We start from the raw sequence: 15,459 nt of genomic DNA on the forward strand, positions 1-15,459 counted from the left end.
ACCACATTTTGCGCTCTCCTCTTTCACCCTCAATAAAAGGTTATTTAATTCCTCTTCACTTTCTGCCATCAAGGTTGTGTCATCTGCATATCTGAGGTTGTTGATATTTCTTCCGGTGATCTTAATTCCAGCTTGGGATTCATCCAGCCCAGCCTTTCGCATGATGAATTCTGCATATAAGTTAAATAAGCAGGGAGACAATATACAGCCTTGCCGTACTCCTTTCCCAATTTTGAACCAATCAGTTGTTCCATATCCAGTTCTGACTGTAGCTTCTTGTCCCACAGAGAGATTTCTCAGGAGACAGATGAGGTGATCAGGCACTCCCATTTCTTTAAGAACTTGCCATAGTTTTTAAAGAAATGGGAGTGCCTGATCACCTCATCTGGGGAAACCCAGAGGCCAACCAAGTTTGTTCTGGGTATAAGTTTTTTGTGCATGCACACTTCTTCAGATACCAGGATTTTTTTAAAAAATCTATTTATTTTGACTGTGTCATGTATGAACTCGTTATTGATACCCCCACAAAATTCCTCTGCCCTTTCTGTCGATCATCTCCTGCCTTTTCCGCTCCAGCTGCTGGGCCAGGAGCCCCAATCCCGTCTCGGCTCCGGCGCCGGGTTTTCCCGGGGCTTCGCCGGCGAGTCTGGCTTCCGCCGGTGCGCGCATGCGTCGCCCCGCCTCCCCTCGGCCCCGCGAGCGCGCTTTGCGTCGGGCGTCCAATGCGCGCGCCTTAAAGGCGACGCGGGAGGCGGGCGCGGCGCCGCGAAGCCCAGCCGGAGGAAGAGGCCGCGGCGGCGGCGGCGGCGAGCGAGCGAGCGCGGAGGGTGAGCGGAGGAGGGGCGGGCGGACGGGCGGGGCGGCTCCTGAGCACGTGCAGAGGGCGGGGGCCGGACAAAGCGGCGGCGGCGGGGGGGGGCCTCCAGCTGCAGGCGCAGTCTACCTGCCCGCTGCTTTGGGGGGGGGGCTGCCCTCTCTCCCAAACGGGGCGGGGTATGGGGAGGCTCCGCTACGGAATCAGCCGGGGGGGGGGGCGGTGGTCCTGCTTTGAAAGGTGCCGAAGTTCAGATCCCAAGACGGGAGACGGATCTCAGGCTCGGCTGAGCGAGAATGCCTTTGGCAGGCACCTGCTAGATCTCAAGAGGCAGGGAGTTCCAAAGTGCAGTTGCTGCCGCCCCCAAAGTTGGAAGGGACCCGGGGGTCATCCAGCCCCACCCCCTGCCAGGCACGAATATGCAGCCGTCCCGTATGGGGATCAAAGCTGCAGCCTGGCATTAAAGGATCGTGTTCGTACAAATGCAGGCAATGGGTCTTCTGCGGCTCCTGCAGAGGTGCCAGTTCCGCCAGACAAACAGGTCACTTGGAGGGGGGCATGTGGGTCAGGCACTCTCTCAGGTAAACTGGTCCCAAGCTGCTCAGGGCTTTCTATGTTAATAGTAACATTTTGAACTCTGCCCAGCAGCACGTTGGTGAGCAGGGCAAACCTCTGAGCCCAAGTGTGGCGTCCTGGCCAGGCCTCCCTCCCGCCAGCATTCGCGCTGCAGCATCCGCCGCTAACTGCAAGGGAAGCCCCACGGAGAGCCCATTGCGGTAATCCAGCCCTGAAGCAGCCAGGGCACGAGCAGCTGCGGCCAGGCCTTCCTGGTCCAGGAATGGTTGCAGTTGCGCAGAGGCCCTCCCGGCCACAGGGGCTCCAGAAGCACCCAAGCTGTGAACCTGCTCCCTCAGCCCAGCCAGGCAGCTGAGCCATTTCTGGGAGCTCCTTGCCCACAGGATCTAACCCTTGCCAGGATTCAAGCTCAGCTTGTTTTCCTCATCCATTTCGCCACCACGTCCAAACAGTGGCCTCTCCCCCTTCAGATGTTATGGGGAAACAGAGCTGAGGGTCATCAGCGTACAGACGACACCGCCAGGAACTTCTAGGCCGCAAGAGCAGAAGTCCAGTGTCCAGATCAAGGGAAGTCAGAGTCTCTCTCTCTCTCTTCTGCCTTGGTCAGACCTCACCTGGAATACTGGGTCGGATTCTGGGCTCCACAGTTTAAGAAGGATGCTGAGAAGCTGGAGCGTGAGCAGAGGAGGGCGCCCAAGGGTCTGGAGACCGAGCCTTGTGAGGAACAGTTGAAGGAGAATGCTTAGCCTGGAAAAGAGGAGAGGAGATACGATCTCAAGGGCTGTCACACGGAAGATGGAGCTGCTTTGTTTTCTCCTGCTCTGGAGGGTAGGACTCGAACCAGTGGCTTCAGGTTACAAGAAAGAAGATTGCGACTAAACACAGCGGAAAACCTTTCAGACAGTAAGAGCTGTTTGGCAGGGGAACAGACTCCCACCAGAGATGGTGGGCTCCCCTTCCCTGGAGGTTTTTAAACAGAGTCCGTCTGTCATGGATGTTTTAGTTCTGATTCCTGCATTGCAGGGGGCTGGACTAGATGACCCCTGGGGCCCCTTCTATGATAATAATAATAAAATTTTATTTATATCCCGCCCTCCCCAGCCGAAGCCAGGCTCAGAGCGGCTAACAACAATAAAAGTAACACAGTTTACCTAAAATCACAATCAATTAGTTAAAATTCATTCTAAAATCAATTCAAAATCAAATGAATGGCAACCATTGGGCTAGAGTTCTGTGAGGATTACCGAAGGAGAGAGGCGGTCAGACTGTGCCTTGCCCAAAGGCCAGGCGGAACAGCTCTGTCTTGTAGGCCCTGCGGAAAAATGTCAAGTCCCCAGTCTCTTGTGAGAGAGCGTACCACCAGATTGGGGCCTCATGACTGCTGCCGCAGCTTCAAGTAGATGTTAAATAGACTGGAGATGATCTAGTTCCCAGCGGCATCCCAGAGCGAGCGCAGCCGCCATGCTGCTCTCTGGACTCAGTGCGTGACAGAGGCGTTTCCCCGATTTCCACGCCCCAGAGGAGACCGTTGCCAGTGTGGTATGGGATTCCAGCGCCCGTGATAAGGGAGTGCATTGCCCCCCCTCATCTTCATCCATCTCTTGTGGCATTTGGGGCAGGTATCCCATCCAGAGAGTGCCTTGGACCACCTGAGAGAGCCCCACGGAGGCCGTGAAGCCTCGAGGTCCCCTCTGCTTGGTTACTGAAGTCACCCAGGATTATCGTTTTGGAGTCCCCCAACAATCCCTCAGGGACTGCCTTGGCCAGCCAGATCAGGGGTGCTGCCAGGGGGGCGGTGGAGCAGCAGACCCCCCCCCCGTCTCTCTGGCACAGCCTCACGCCAGGCCCTCCAAGCCCATCGCGAGGTCAAGAGGCCCTCGTACCTACGGGACTGCCTCTCCTGGTATGTCCCACAGAGGACCTGACGGTCTTCAAATAAAAACATCTTGGAGATCCCGGGCCATAGGGAGGTTGGGCTGGCCTCAGCCAGAGACGGGGCTTTTTTGGCCGTGGACCCGATCAGGTGGGATGCTCTGTCACAAGAGACTGGGGCCCTGCGGGACTTGACATCTTTCCGCAGGGCCTGCAAGACGGAGCTGTTCTGCCAGGCCTTTGGTTCAGTCTGACCACCTCTCCCCTTCCATAAGAACTTGCACGAAAGTGGCCTCCCAATTTTTACTCACAGGCCCATATAAGTTCAGCACAAACAGTTGGGCCTGGTGAGCATTTAAGGTCCCCATCCCTAATCTGTGGGTTGCCATCTGATTGGATTTTATTTTGATCCTGATCTGATTTGAGGATGTATTTTAATTGATTGTCTGATTTTATGTTAATGTGTTATACATTTGATGTTAGCCGCTCTGAGCCCAGCTTCGGCTGGGGAGGGCGGGATATAAATAAATTTATTATTATTATTATTATTATTATTATTATTATTATTATTATTATTATTAGGCTCCCTGGTCAAGGAGGGAGTGAGCAACACCCTCACATCAGCCCCCTGGCGCCAGAAACACAGGTGGGCACAGCTGGGTAAGGCCAGGCCCATGCAGGTGACTCCCCCAAGCAAGAAGACACCTGCTCACCCACAGTCGGATCCTGAACGAACAGCGTTTCATCGTGGACTGATCTGGCATCCAGAACTCAGCAGATCTGCTACCGGTCACTTCTGGGGGGAGGGGGGTGAGAGGCCTGGGACAAGGAACAGAGACCAAACCCAAAGGCTTTTGCCCCCAAAGTTGGTCAGCCCCCTCCCTCTCCTGCCCTCCAACACTGGGATTTGGGTGGCATCTCGACTGCCCCCCCCCCCAGAAGCATTGGTGCAGCACCCCATTTGAAGCCTGCGATCCAATGATTCTCTGTTTGCAATGCCCCTTCTCAGCAGAACTGTTTTCATTCCATTTCCTTTTTAATTTGCACACTGCCTTTCCATTTTCTTATGAACAAGGCGGTTTGTGAGCGGGAGAAACGGCAAAAATGGTCCTTCTAAAAACATAACTTTACCTATAGCAAATAAACTAATAATCAGTAGCCCATTAGAATGTAATAATACACAATAAAATAATCACCAAAATATAATCAATAAAAAGAACAGCAAGTCACAATTCACACAATTACACAAAACTGTGTAAAAGGATCAAAACCCCAAGGGAGTGGGTTGACAGTGGTGTTACCCAGGACGCAGACCCCTTCTTTAGTTAATTTAATGAAATGTACATCCCAATTGCTTATTTAAAAAGCAGCAGCACCCCCTCTTATAAGAGGCTTAGAAAAATCTAGAACTGTATTGTGAGGTTGGAAGAGGCCCAAGGGGTCGTGTGGTCCAGCGGCCTGCAAGCATCACAGCTGAAGCACATGGGCCCCCGATGCTGGAATTGCTGGGTTAAAGCCAGGTATTTGAAATGGACAGCAGCTAAGAAGAAATGAAAGCCATGTCTGCCTCTCTGGATGGGTGAAATATACTCGGAGTCCAGGGTGGATTTCATTCTCTTTATTCAGCTCATAGTAGAGAGGAATGAAAGTTTCCCCAAAATATCTGCTTTATATACATTATTTACACAATGGGCCGCATGTGATTGACTAATTCCGGGATTCTCCTGTAGGCCAATCAGGTTGCAGATTCACTTCCACCTGGAGCAGGATTGGGTGGCTCCTGCAGACCAATCAGACTGCTGCATTGTTCTAGGACCAATCAGACTGCTGCATTCTGAATCCTATTGTTCTAGGACCAATCAGACTGATGCATTTTGGATCCTATTCAACTCAGTAAATAACACTGGGCTTGCTTAAATAACTGTTTTCTAAGGAGGCCACAGAAAGACCCCAGCAATGTCAACAGGCAGGGAGTTCCACAGGCCTTGGATCTGTCATGAATACTTTGAGAAGCGGGTTCAAAGTTCCCACCCCCTTTGGTGGTTTTATCTGAATAGAATAGGTGTAGCGGCTGGAAAAATGAAGAGCTCCGGGTGGCCTCAGAGCCAAGGGCTTCTCTCTTGCCAGCGAAATGAATCACCGGCTCTCGTGCCAAGAGTCTGAGCAGCCTCCTGCCAGCCCAGGGAGTTATAAAAGTCAAGCAGCTCTGGTTCCGCTGCACTTGCACAAAAGAATGTTATATCACAATCCGTGCAATAAAATAATGTTATATCACAATTGCACGTGCAAGGGGAAACAAGTGCCATGGACCGGGGTGGGGGCCTCACTTTTGAGTAAATGTGCTCCATTCATGCCCGGCACTTTCTGTGGGGCTTCCCACAGAAGCTGCGTTGGGGGAGGATGCTGCAGTGCGATTGCTGACGGGGGGGAGGCCATGGGCGCCTTTGCTCCTCGGAGATCAGAGCCATTTGGGACCCATTTATCTGCAAGATCCTGACCCTTGGGGGCTCTCTTCCAACTCTATGATTCTGTGATCGCCTCACCCCACATAATACTCAACTCTTAGAGTGGCATCAGCTACCCTTTGGAACACCCTGCCTGTTGACCTCAATCTCACAGGAAAATATTTCAGATCCTTCTCTGGGTGACATTTTGCTTTCCTCCTATTTATTTACCTACTTAATTCATAGAGCTGCCCCATAGGAAACGGGGGGGGGGGGTGCTGAGAGTGTCAGACTCAGGAGATCAGGGCTCAGATCCCCACTCAGACTCCCTGGATGAGCTTGGAGTTGATCGCAGCCTCTTTGCCTACCTCACAGGGTTGTTGTAGGGATTCACTGGGGAGTGGGGTAGGTAATATGCTTTTATAAATGCAACAAAATAAGCTCTTCTGTTGGCTGCTTCAGAAAGCTGGGGGGGGGGGCAGCCAGAGGGAGAAGTCGCTTGCCAACGTGGCACCCAGAGATCTCCACGGGGGGCGGTGGAACCCGTGCCAGTCGCAAGACGCAGCTGGCAGATTTCTAACACTGCCACCAACTGTGGAGGCAGAGAAGAGCCGTCCTGGTTGCAGCCATTCACAGCCCTCTCCTTTACCACTAATTTGCATTTCTTCAACAGAGTCCTGCTTTTGAGGCCTTAAACATTAGGGGGGGGGGCTCTCTTGGCACCTCCTCCAAGCAATCGCTTGAACCGCCTTCCTTTTCTGAGCCTTCTAACGCAAGTTCTTTTCCGGTCTCCTTTTTCCGCTCCCCAGCACCATGGAGGCCTCTTCCGGCCTCCCCGTGGTCCACGTGGACTTCCCCGAGGTCACCAGTGCCCTGCTGGAGAACCTCAACCAGCAGCGGGTGGAGGGCAAGCTGTGCGACATCGCCATCCACGTCCAGGGCCGCGTCTTCCGGGCCCACCGGGCCGTGCTGGCCGCCTCCTCGCCCTACTTCCACGACCAGGTGCTCCTGAAGAACATGACCTCCATCGTGCTGCCCAGCGTCATGGACCCCGTGGCCTTCGAGACGGTGCTGGGCTCGGCCTACACGGGCAAGCTGAGCATGGCCTCCGACGAGATCGTCAACTACCTGACGGTGGGCAGCGTCCTGCAGATGTGGCACATCGTGGACAAGTGCACCGAGCTGCTGAAGGAGCGCCGGGGAGCCTTCCTGGGGCCTTCCTCCTCCTCCTCCTCCTCCTCCTTCCGCGCCCACTCCAGCCGCACCAGCGACAACCAGTCGCCCAGCAGCAGCAACTACTTCAGCCCCCGTGACTCGGGCGAGGGCCCTGACCACGGCAAGTTCCACCCGCTGCGGGGGGCGCTGGCGGGAGAGCGCGATGACCACGACGAGGAGGTCATCTTCCAGGCCGAAAAGGGCCCCCCGCGCTGCCCGGACCCCTTCGCCGGCGGCAGCAAGTTCGTCCTGGAGACGGACGACGACGTCAGCGACAGCAGCGAGGGCCGGCGCCCGGCCTACGTGCGGCCCAGCATCATGCCCCAGAAGCAGTGGGTCTTCGTCAAGAAGGAGCGCTCCCAGGAGGACCTGGTGCTGACCTGCGAGGAGGACGAGGACCCCGTGGAGGTGGCCGGGCCGGCGCCTGAGGCGGCCCTCAGCATCAGCGACGTCCGCACCCTGACGGAGCCCGGCGGGGGCGGCTCGGGGGGCAAGCTGGAGGAGCAGGTCAACTTCTGCGAGTCCTCGGAGGACTTCCCCTCGGCCTACGAGGGCCTGGAGGAGGCCGCCCCCTTTGCGCCGCGCGGCGCCCTCCTGCCCATGGACATGCAGGGCAACCAGATCGTGGTCTTCCCGCCGCAGGCGCCGGTGGAGCACGGGGCGGTGCAGCTGGCGGCCGGCTCCGGCGACGGCAACAAGATCTTCATGTGCCACTGCGGCAAGGCCTTCTCGCACAAGAGCATGCGCGACCGGCACGTCAACATGCACCTCAACCTGCGCCCCTTCGACTGCCCCGTCTGCAACAAGAAGTTCAAGATGAAGCACCACCTGACTGAGCACATGAAGACCCACACGGGCCTCAAGCCCTACGAGTGCGACGTCTGCGCCAAGAAGTTCATGTGGCGAGACAGCTTCATGCGCCACAAGGGCCACTGCGAGAGGAGGCACCGCCTCGGAGGGGGGGCCGGCGGCCCCGCGGGGGGCGGCCCAGCAGCCTCCAAGAAGGAGGCGGCGTCGCCCTCCCGGATGGGGGCCGAGGCCGAGTGGGGCACCGGGAGGTCCCCCCGCAGCGAACTGGGCTTTGCGGGGAGCAGTAAGATGTGAGGGGGAGCAGGGGGCAGCCCAAGCCGGCCTGCGCTAGCGACCCCCACCCAGACTGAGTTTTAGGGGGTGGGCAGGACAGCACCGCTGGACTGATCCCCCCACCCCGTCCGGAGCGGGTCCTCTGCTCCTTGTAAACAGCCCCCCACCCTTCTCCGTTGTCAGTCAATGTCCCCCATGTCTGCACCTTGCAAGGAGGGAACCATAGAGTTGTAGTGTTGGAAGGGACCCCGTGTGGGACTGAACACTAAATACCCCCCCTCACCTTCCATGTCTCAGTTGGGGGGGTCATGTAGCAGTCAGCACCCTTCCTCTCCCCGCCCCCCTTGTGTCTGTCCTGTGGGTGTCAAGAGCGGGGGGGGGGGGCGATCCGTGGCTCAGGAGAGCAGGCACTTTGGGGGAGGGGGCTCACATCCCCATCTGAGCAAGGACACCCCCACCCCTCCACCGCCAGAAACCCAGCGGAGGAGCAGCCAGCGGTCAGGAAAGGTGGCAACTCTGAGCTGAGTGCCACCAACCAACATGTCTTTGTGTGTGTGTGTGTGTCTGTGAAATTCAAATTGTCCCCCCAGGGAAAGGGGGAAGACCAGGACCTTTGTCATAATTGCGGGGTTGGGGAGGCCTCTTTCTGCCCTCCCCCCTCTAGGGAGGACGTGGGGTGCAGAACACTTTCCCCTGCATTGCCCTTCCCAGAGTTAATGCTGTTTATCTGCTCCCCCCCCCCCCCAGTTCCGCATCTTGTTCTGTCTGCCTCCATTCACCTTTGAGATTTTTGTAACTTAACTTCGTTTGAGTCTCTCTCTTTTTTTTAAGAAAAAACAAAGAAACTGAACCTTCTCTATAAATATTTATTGATCTCTTTTGTGGCCCCGAACACAGTTTGTATATTTCTACGCCAACTTCCCAGCCATTTGGGACTTCTACTGCCATTTGGGAACCTCCACCAAGAGGCTGGTGTGCAGAGAACCCTAGAATTGTACAGCTGGAAGGGGGACCCCCCGAGGTCTTCCTACCAACCCGCTGTTCCCTTGGTAGAGGAAGAGATTCTTAATCTCAGGGTTGTGGGTTTGAGCCCCACGTTTGGCAAAAGATTCCTGCATCGCGGGGAGTTGGACTAGACGACCCCCGTAGAGCCCCCCCCAGATTCAGGCAGGACTCTCGGCTAAAGAGTAACACAACTGCATAGAGATTCTTGACTTGTTTTGCTTATTTATTAAATTTGTATACCACCCTTCATCCATACCTGTCAGAGCGGTTCAGAGCCTAAAGATACAAGATGAAAACACAAAATACATAATAAAAACAATAATGAAACAGAACAATAGCTGCCCCTCCAACAAAGACATTGAAAAGGATATAAACTGTTAATCATTCAGAGGCCTGGTTGAAGAGGAATGGGGGCACAACAAAGGCGCCAGGCGGACCACCCTGGGGGGAGCATCTCAGAAGTGGGGGGCCAATGCAGAGAGGGCCCTGCTCTTCAGTTGCCGCCCTCTGGACCTCTCACGGACAAGAGGATGGTCACGGCGTCCGGGTCACTTCATATGGGGGTCGGCTGGCCGTATGTCTGGAATTTTCTGGACAGAGCTGGGATTCAGCCATCAGAAAAAGTGTCTGGGTGGAATTCGCTTAAATGTCTGGGGAAATCCAGATTTATGGCAACCCACGTCGATTTGGGCGGATTTCCTTAAAAAGAGCTCCAAGGCTTCATTTTGGAAGGGGGGAGATTCTGCAAAAAAAGAGAGTAGCTCCTTTGGCAAAAATAGCTCCACAACTGTGTCCAGATTTTGAAATCTGGCAGCCCTATATGGAGGGAGGCAGTCCCTGAGGTGTTGCAGTCCTGAGCCCTTCAAGGCTTTCAAATTTTGAATTGGGACCGGAAACTAATGGCCAGCCAGTGCAGCTGGACCAGAATCAGTGTGAGATGCAACCTGCCCAATTCTGCGCTGGCTGAAGTTTCTGAACTGTCTCCAGAAGCAGCCCCATGTAGAACACATTGCCGTAATCCAACGTAGAGATCACCGGAGCGTAAAGGTAAAGGGACCCCTGACCATTAGGTCCAGTCATGACCGACTCTGGGGTTGCGGCGCTCATCTCGCTGTGGCCAGCATGACTGAGCATGGCGAACCAGAGCAGCCCACAGAAATGCTATTTACCTTCCTGCCGGAGCTATTGATCTACTTGCACTTTGACGTGCTTTCCAACTGCTAGGTTGGCAGGAGCAGGGACCGAGCAACGGGAGCTCACCCTGTTGCGGGGATTCAAACCGCCGATCGCCCGCGTCCCCGGAGCATAGATCCTGGATAGGGGCTGGGCCAAAGCATCCCAACCTGTGCCAACCCAGCGCAGGCCAGGCCTCAGCATGTTGTTTTTCCAGCTTACAAAACTCTCCCGTTACACAAGGCTGCATTCCTGGGATCGTGCCAGGGGATCCTGGGGGAGGAGGAGGGGAGTTTCATAACTGACCCCCTCCCCGGGGCGGGACCACAAAAGGCCTTAAATTCGGGGTGGATGTGATGGGAGCATCTTCGACAGGAGAGAGAGGAGCCTGCCTGAATCTTCATCGCCTGGAAACCCCACAAATTGAGGGAAGGTGGGTCGGGGTTTGGGGGGCAGGGAAGGCCGGGGGGGTGCTCTGCTCAGGGAGGAAGGGTTCTGGGTCTGCGCCTCCGTCGCTGGGTCTCCTAACCCATTGGGGGTCTCTCCCTCTCTAGCCCCCATCCCAGCAATGCTGCACACCAAAGCTGCCCCTCTGCTGCTGCTGCTGCTCCTGGCGGCGTTTGGCGCCTGTGAAGAGAGGTAAGCTAGATGGGGGGGGGGGGTTGGCGTATTGCCCCCCAGAATCCTTGAAAGGGACTCCCCTGGGTCATCTAGTCCAGCCCCCTGCAAGGCAGGAAGCGCAGCTAATCGTTGCCCCCCTCCCCGCTTCATGAGACCAGCTTTCTAAAGCATGGGTAGGCAAACTAAGGCCCAGGGGCCGGATCCGGCCCAATCGTCTTTCAATCCAGCTTGTTTTGACATGAGTAGAAGGTCCTTTTATTTAAAATGCATCTCCGGGTTATTTGTGGGGCAGAGGAATTCGTTCATTTCCCCCCTTCTAAATATAGTCCGGCCCCCGACAAGGTGTGAGGGACAGTGAACTGGTCCCCCGCGGAAAAAGTTTGCTGCCCACTGATCTGAAGAGTCATTTGCCCCCCTCTGGCCACGTCGTCTCCCGACCCCCGCCAGGGGGCGCTGTCACCAACCTGGATTCCAGTCCCGACTCCTCGGGGCAGGGAATGGCAGAGTGGGGCGGGGTCCCAGGGGTCATCTAGCCCACCCCCGGTCAGGGCAGGGATCTCAGCTCAAGCATCCCTGGCAGGTGGCCATCCCGCCTCTGCTCCCAAGAAGGAGAGCCCTCCCCTGTTCCCGAGAAAGCAAGTATTGTCACCTGGCGGAAAGGAGGGGGGGCTTCCTCCCTCCCCCCCCATTCATCACCCCCCCCCCTTTTCCAGGGAAGTGTCTCCCTGCAAGAAGGGCCGCGAGTGCTTCTCCTACACGCTCGTCTGCAACGGCTCCGGCTACGAGGTGAGCGGCCCCCACCGCCCCCACCCCTTGCTCAGTCGGGGGGACGGACCCCCGGCTGCATCCTGACCCCCATCTCCCCCTGCCCCCTTGCCAGGCTCGGCTCTACCCGCCCTCCGTCTGGGTGGGCACCCGCGTCAGCGACGGCTCGGCTTACCTCCCGGCCCTGATCCACGGCTTCTGGCGGCTCTTCCGCTACATCCAAGGGAAGAACGCGGCGGGTAAGGGCGCCTCGGGGCGTGTGCAGAAGGCTCGGCTGCGGGACTGCCTGGTGCGCTCCCCGATAGACTGCCACTGAGACGGGGGGCTCCGTTAGGCAAAAGCTGGGGAAAACTCTTGGGCGCCTGGAAGTTAAACCTCTTCCCTGCGCCGGAGGCTGAGCTCTGCCAATGGGGCTTGGGGGGCTCGGAAGCGCCAAAGGGATGGCCGCGGGGGGGGGGTTACCTTGGCTCTCCCCCTCCTGGATCCCAAGGAGAGGCTGGGATGGACAAGAGGTGAAGAAATGGCTCCTTCAAGACACCTCGCCCCCCCCCAAACCACCCAGCTCATAAAGCAGGAGCCGCTGGAGTGGGGGGGGGGATGTGGGGCTTCCGAGCCAGGAGACCCCCCCCCCGGGCTGCTTGGCCCTGAATGAAACGCCTGCGCAATGGGGGGGGGGGTTCAAGGGGGCCGATGTGGAAGCCCCCCCCCAAAGCAGCACAGGCAGGAAAGGGGACGCCGCCTCCCGCCCTGGTGGGGGACCCGGGGTCGTGGTGGAGGGAGGGGGGTGCGTGCTTGTTCAGGGCAACCCTCCCTCCGTGACTCTCCCCCCTTCCCCCTCCCAAAAGGGGTCCACATCCCCATGACCGGCCCGGTGCTGACCCGAGTCCGGGACGACCCGGAGAGCCGCGAGTTTGAGATCTACTTCATGCTGCCGGAGGCCTTTCGGGGGGACCCGCCCGCCCCCACCGAGGAGACGGTAAGAGGGGGCCCAGGGGTCGCCCCGCTCCCCTTGTTCTGCCCAGGGGAGACCCCCCGCCGCCGCCGTGGCGGCTGCTGCTCTCCAGACTGAGCTGCGCTTTTCCTCCTCCCTCCTCGGCGCCAGGTCTTCATTGAGCGCTTCCCGGAGCTGCGCGTCTTTGCGCGCGTCTTCGGCGGCTGGATTACGGACACCAACCGCTTGGCACAACTGCGCTACCTGGACGGGCAGCTGAGCGCCCACGGGCACCTCCTGCAGGCCGGCCAGCACTACACCGCTGGCTACAACAGGTGAGAGGGGAGGGGCTGCGGGGCTGACCTGCGGAACTCGCAGCCTCAAGATAGCGGGCGCCTGCCGGGAGAAGAGAGGGGTCTCAGTCCAGCATCAGGTCCAAGAAGCAGCAGCAGCAGCAGCAGCTATTAATTATACCCCGCCCACCTGGCTGAGCTTCCCCAGCCACTCTGGGCCGCTCCCAATCCAGTGTTAAACACAATACAGAATTAAATATTAAAAACTTCCCTAAACAGGGCTGCCTTCAGATGTCTTTTAAAGATAAGATACTTGCCTATTTGCTTCACATCTGCTGGGAGGGCGTTCCACAGGGCGGGCGCCACTACCGAGAAGGCCCACTGCCTCCAACCTCACTTCTCACAGGGAGGGAACCGCCAGAAGGCCCTTGGAGCTGGACCTCAGTGTCCGGGCTGAATGACAGGGGTGGAGACACTCCTTCAGGTCTACTGGGCCGAGGCTGTTTAGGGCTTTCAAGGTCAGCACCAACATTTTGAATTGTGCTCGGAAACGTACTGGGAAGCCAATGTAGGTCTTTCAAGACCGGTGTTATGTGGTCTCGGCAGCCGCTCCCAGTCACCAGTCTAGCTGCCACATTCTGGATTAATTGCAGTTTCCGGGTCACCTTCAAAGGCAGCCCCACGCAGAGTGCATTGCGGTAGTCCAAGCGGGAGATAACTAGAGCATGCACCACTCTGGAGAGAGAGTCTGTGGGCAGGTAGGGTCTCATCCTGCGTACCAGATGGAACTGCCCTGGACACAGAATGGACCTGCGCCTCCATGGACAGCTGTGAGTCCAGAATGACTCCCAGGCTGCACACCTGGTCCTTTAGGGGCACAATTACCCCATTCAGGACCAGGGAGTCCCCCACACCCACCCACCCCCTGTCCCCCCAAAACAGTACTTCCGTCTTGTCAGGATTCAACCTCAATCTGTTAGCCGCCATCCATCCTCCAACCGCCTCTAGGCACTCACACAGGACCTTCACCACAGGGGGGCTGCCACTGAATGGCCGCTGGCTGCGGGTAGGGGAGAGCAAACAGGACCGAAGGGCTAGGATGACCTAGTGGTCAGAGCGGTCTCCCAGGAGACCAGGGTTCAAACCCTCCGGGGGCCACTGGGCTCGGTGGGTGGTACTGCTGACGCCCAGCACTGCCTCCCTGGCAGGGTCCATGTGAGGAGGACCCCCCGACTTCCCACTGGGATGAGGGGGGGCTGGGTCTCCTCGTTGCACGAGGGAAGGGGTCCGGACCCCCGTCTTCCTGGAGCTCACCTACCCCTCTTTCTGCCTCCCTCCCCCACAGCCCCATGGAGATTTTCAACAGGCGCAACGAAGTCTGGCGAGTGGCGGAGGGAGAGCTCAGCTGCAGCCCCACGCTCCAGGAATAATTATTTGCGACCCCCATCGAGGATGCCCGCTCAACCTCGTCTTTTTCTTGCTCCCCAAAGAATGGGGCAGCTGGAAGGGGCCACCCAGAGCCCATGTAGTCCACCCTCTCCTTGCCAGCAGAGCCCGAGGTATCTCTTCATGCTCCACGTGAACTGGCTGCCACCCCCACCCCCGTCCCGACCGTTGAGGAGACGTTCACTCCCCCCCCCCCGAAGATGCTGGCGGAGGCTGAGAGAGGGGGGGTCCTTCTGCACCTCCCTGCAAAAATAAGACATATCACGCAGGAATCACTCGTGAAGGAAATAAATTGCATTAGCAAAGGAAACTTGGCAGAGGTTTCTGTTCAGTGAGGATGTAATGGTTCTAGGGATTGCTTGTGCGTAAGTTGCCTTTACTCATGGCTAGCTTGCATGGTTGAACCCTTTCTGACAGGGCAGCCTCTATTTCGTGGCTGCCTCAGTCGCTGGCAGAATCCGTCAGTGGGCGTTTCTTAAACCGCTTCCAACATAAAAGCTGTTTGACGCCCAGCCTCCTCCCCCTTTGCCTGCGCGCAAGCTTTCTGCGCAAGGTGGGTGTGGGCAAAGGAGCACTTGTCCCCTCTCCGCTGGTCTCCTGCGAAGAGTCCTGGAGCCACCTCTCCGATTCCTCCATCTCCTCCCCTTCTCCACTGGTGTAACGCTGATTCACTTCCCCAGCGGATGGGCTGTCCCTCCTCCTACTGGGACCCTCTCCTCCATCGTCCGGGAGCCTCCTCTCCGCTTCCCGCTCCGACGGCAGTTCCCTGACAGAGGATGAGCTGAAAGACGGTTTCCCCTTGGAAAGATCCCTTTGTAGAGTGGGGTGGGACCCCCAAGTCTGACCCCCTGCGGCAGGGCAGGAAGCTCCCCTCTTGCCAACGTTGCAGGTCGGGTGGGCCGGCTCTGTCCTGATCCCAACACCGCCCTGCTCTGCTCTTGCTTTCCATTTTGGATGTTGGAAACATACAGGTGAAACTCGAAAAATTAGAATATCGTGGAAAAGTTCCTTGATTTCCGCAATCCAACTTGAAAGGTGAAACTAATATATGAGATTGACGCGTGACATGCAGAGCGAGATATGTCAAGCCTTGGTTTGTTATCATTGCGATGACCGTGGCGTACAGCTGATGAAAACCCCCAATTAACAATCTCAGAATATTCTAATTTTCTGAGATATTCTATTCAAGGAAATCAGCAAAACAAGGATTGCAAATCAAGC

The 15,459-nt window shown here is 57.0% G+C and overlaps 2 protein-coding genes across 3 annotated transcripts; both read left to right on the plus strand.

Moving 5' to 3' along the window:
- Positions 1-685: 685 nt before the first annotated feature.
- Positions 686-8,882, plus strand: ZBTB22 (zinc finger and BTB domain containing 22). Of its 2 annotated transcripts, none has more exons than XM_083427042.1 (2): positions 686-827; positions 6,516-8,882. In XM_083427042.1, the coding sequence occupies exon 2, from the start codon at positions 6,520-6,522 to the stop codon at positions 8,023-8,025; it is 1,506 nt and encodes a 501-aa protein (XP_083283168.1). In that variant the 5' UTR covers positions 686-827; positions 6,516-6,519; the 3' UTR covers positions 8,026-8,882. The 2 variants fall into 2 exon arrangements, with proteins under 2 accessions (XP_083283168.1, XP_083283169.1); XM_083427043.1 differs by lacking the exon at positions 686-827 and adding an exon at positions 1,459-2,293.
- Positions 8,883-10,460: 1,578 nt separating this feature from the next.
- Positions 10,461-14,548, plus strand: LOC310670905 (heme-binding protein 2-like). The gene is made up of 7 exons (XM_083426754.1): positions 10,461-10,615; positions 10,737-10,821; positions 11,517-11,589; positions 11,684-11,807; positions 12,414-12,544; positions 12,671-12,834; positions 14,138-14,548. Exons 2-7 carry the CDS (start codon positions 10,751-10,753, stop codon positions 14,220-14,222), a joined length of 648 nt encoding a protein of 215 aa, XP_083282880.1. The 5' UTR covers positions 10,461-10,615; positions 10,737-10,750; the 3' UTR covers positions 14,223-14,548.
- The last annotated feature ends 911 nt before the right edge of the window (positions 14,549-15,459 follow it).

This window comes from Podarcis tiliguerta (genome assembly GCF_965153285.1).
Source record: "Podarcis tiliguerta genome assembly, chromosome: 2".
NCBI classification, from domain to species: Eukaryota; Metazoa; Chordata; class Lepidosauria; order Squamata; family Lacertidae; genus Podarcis; species Podarcis tiliguerta.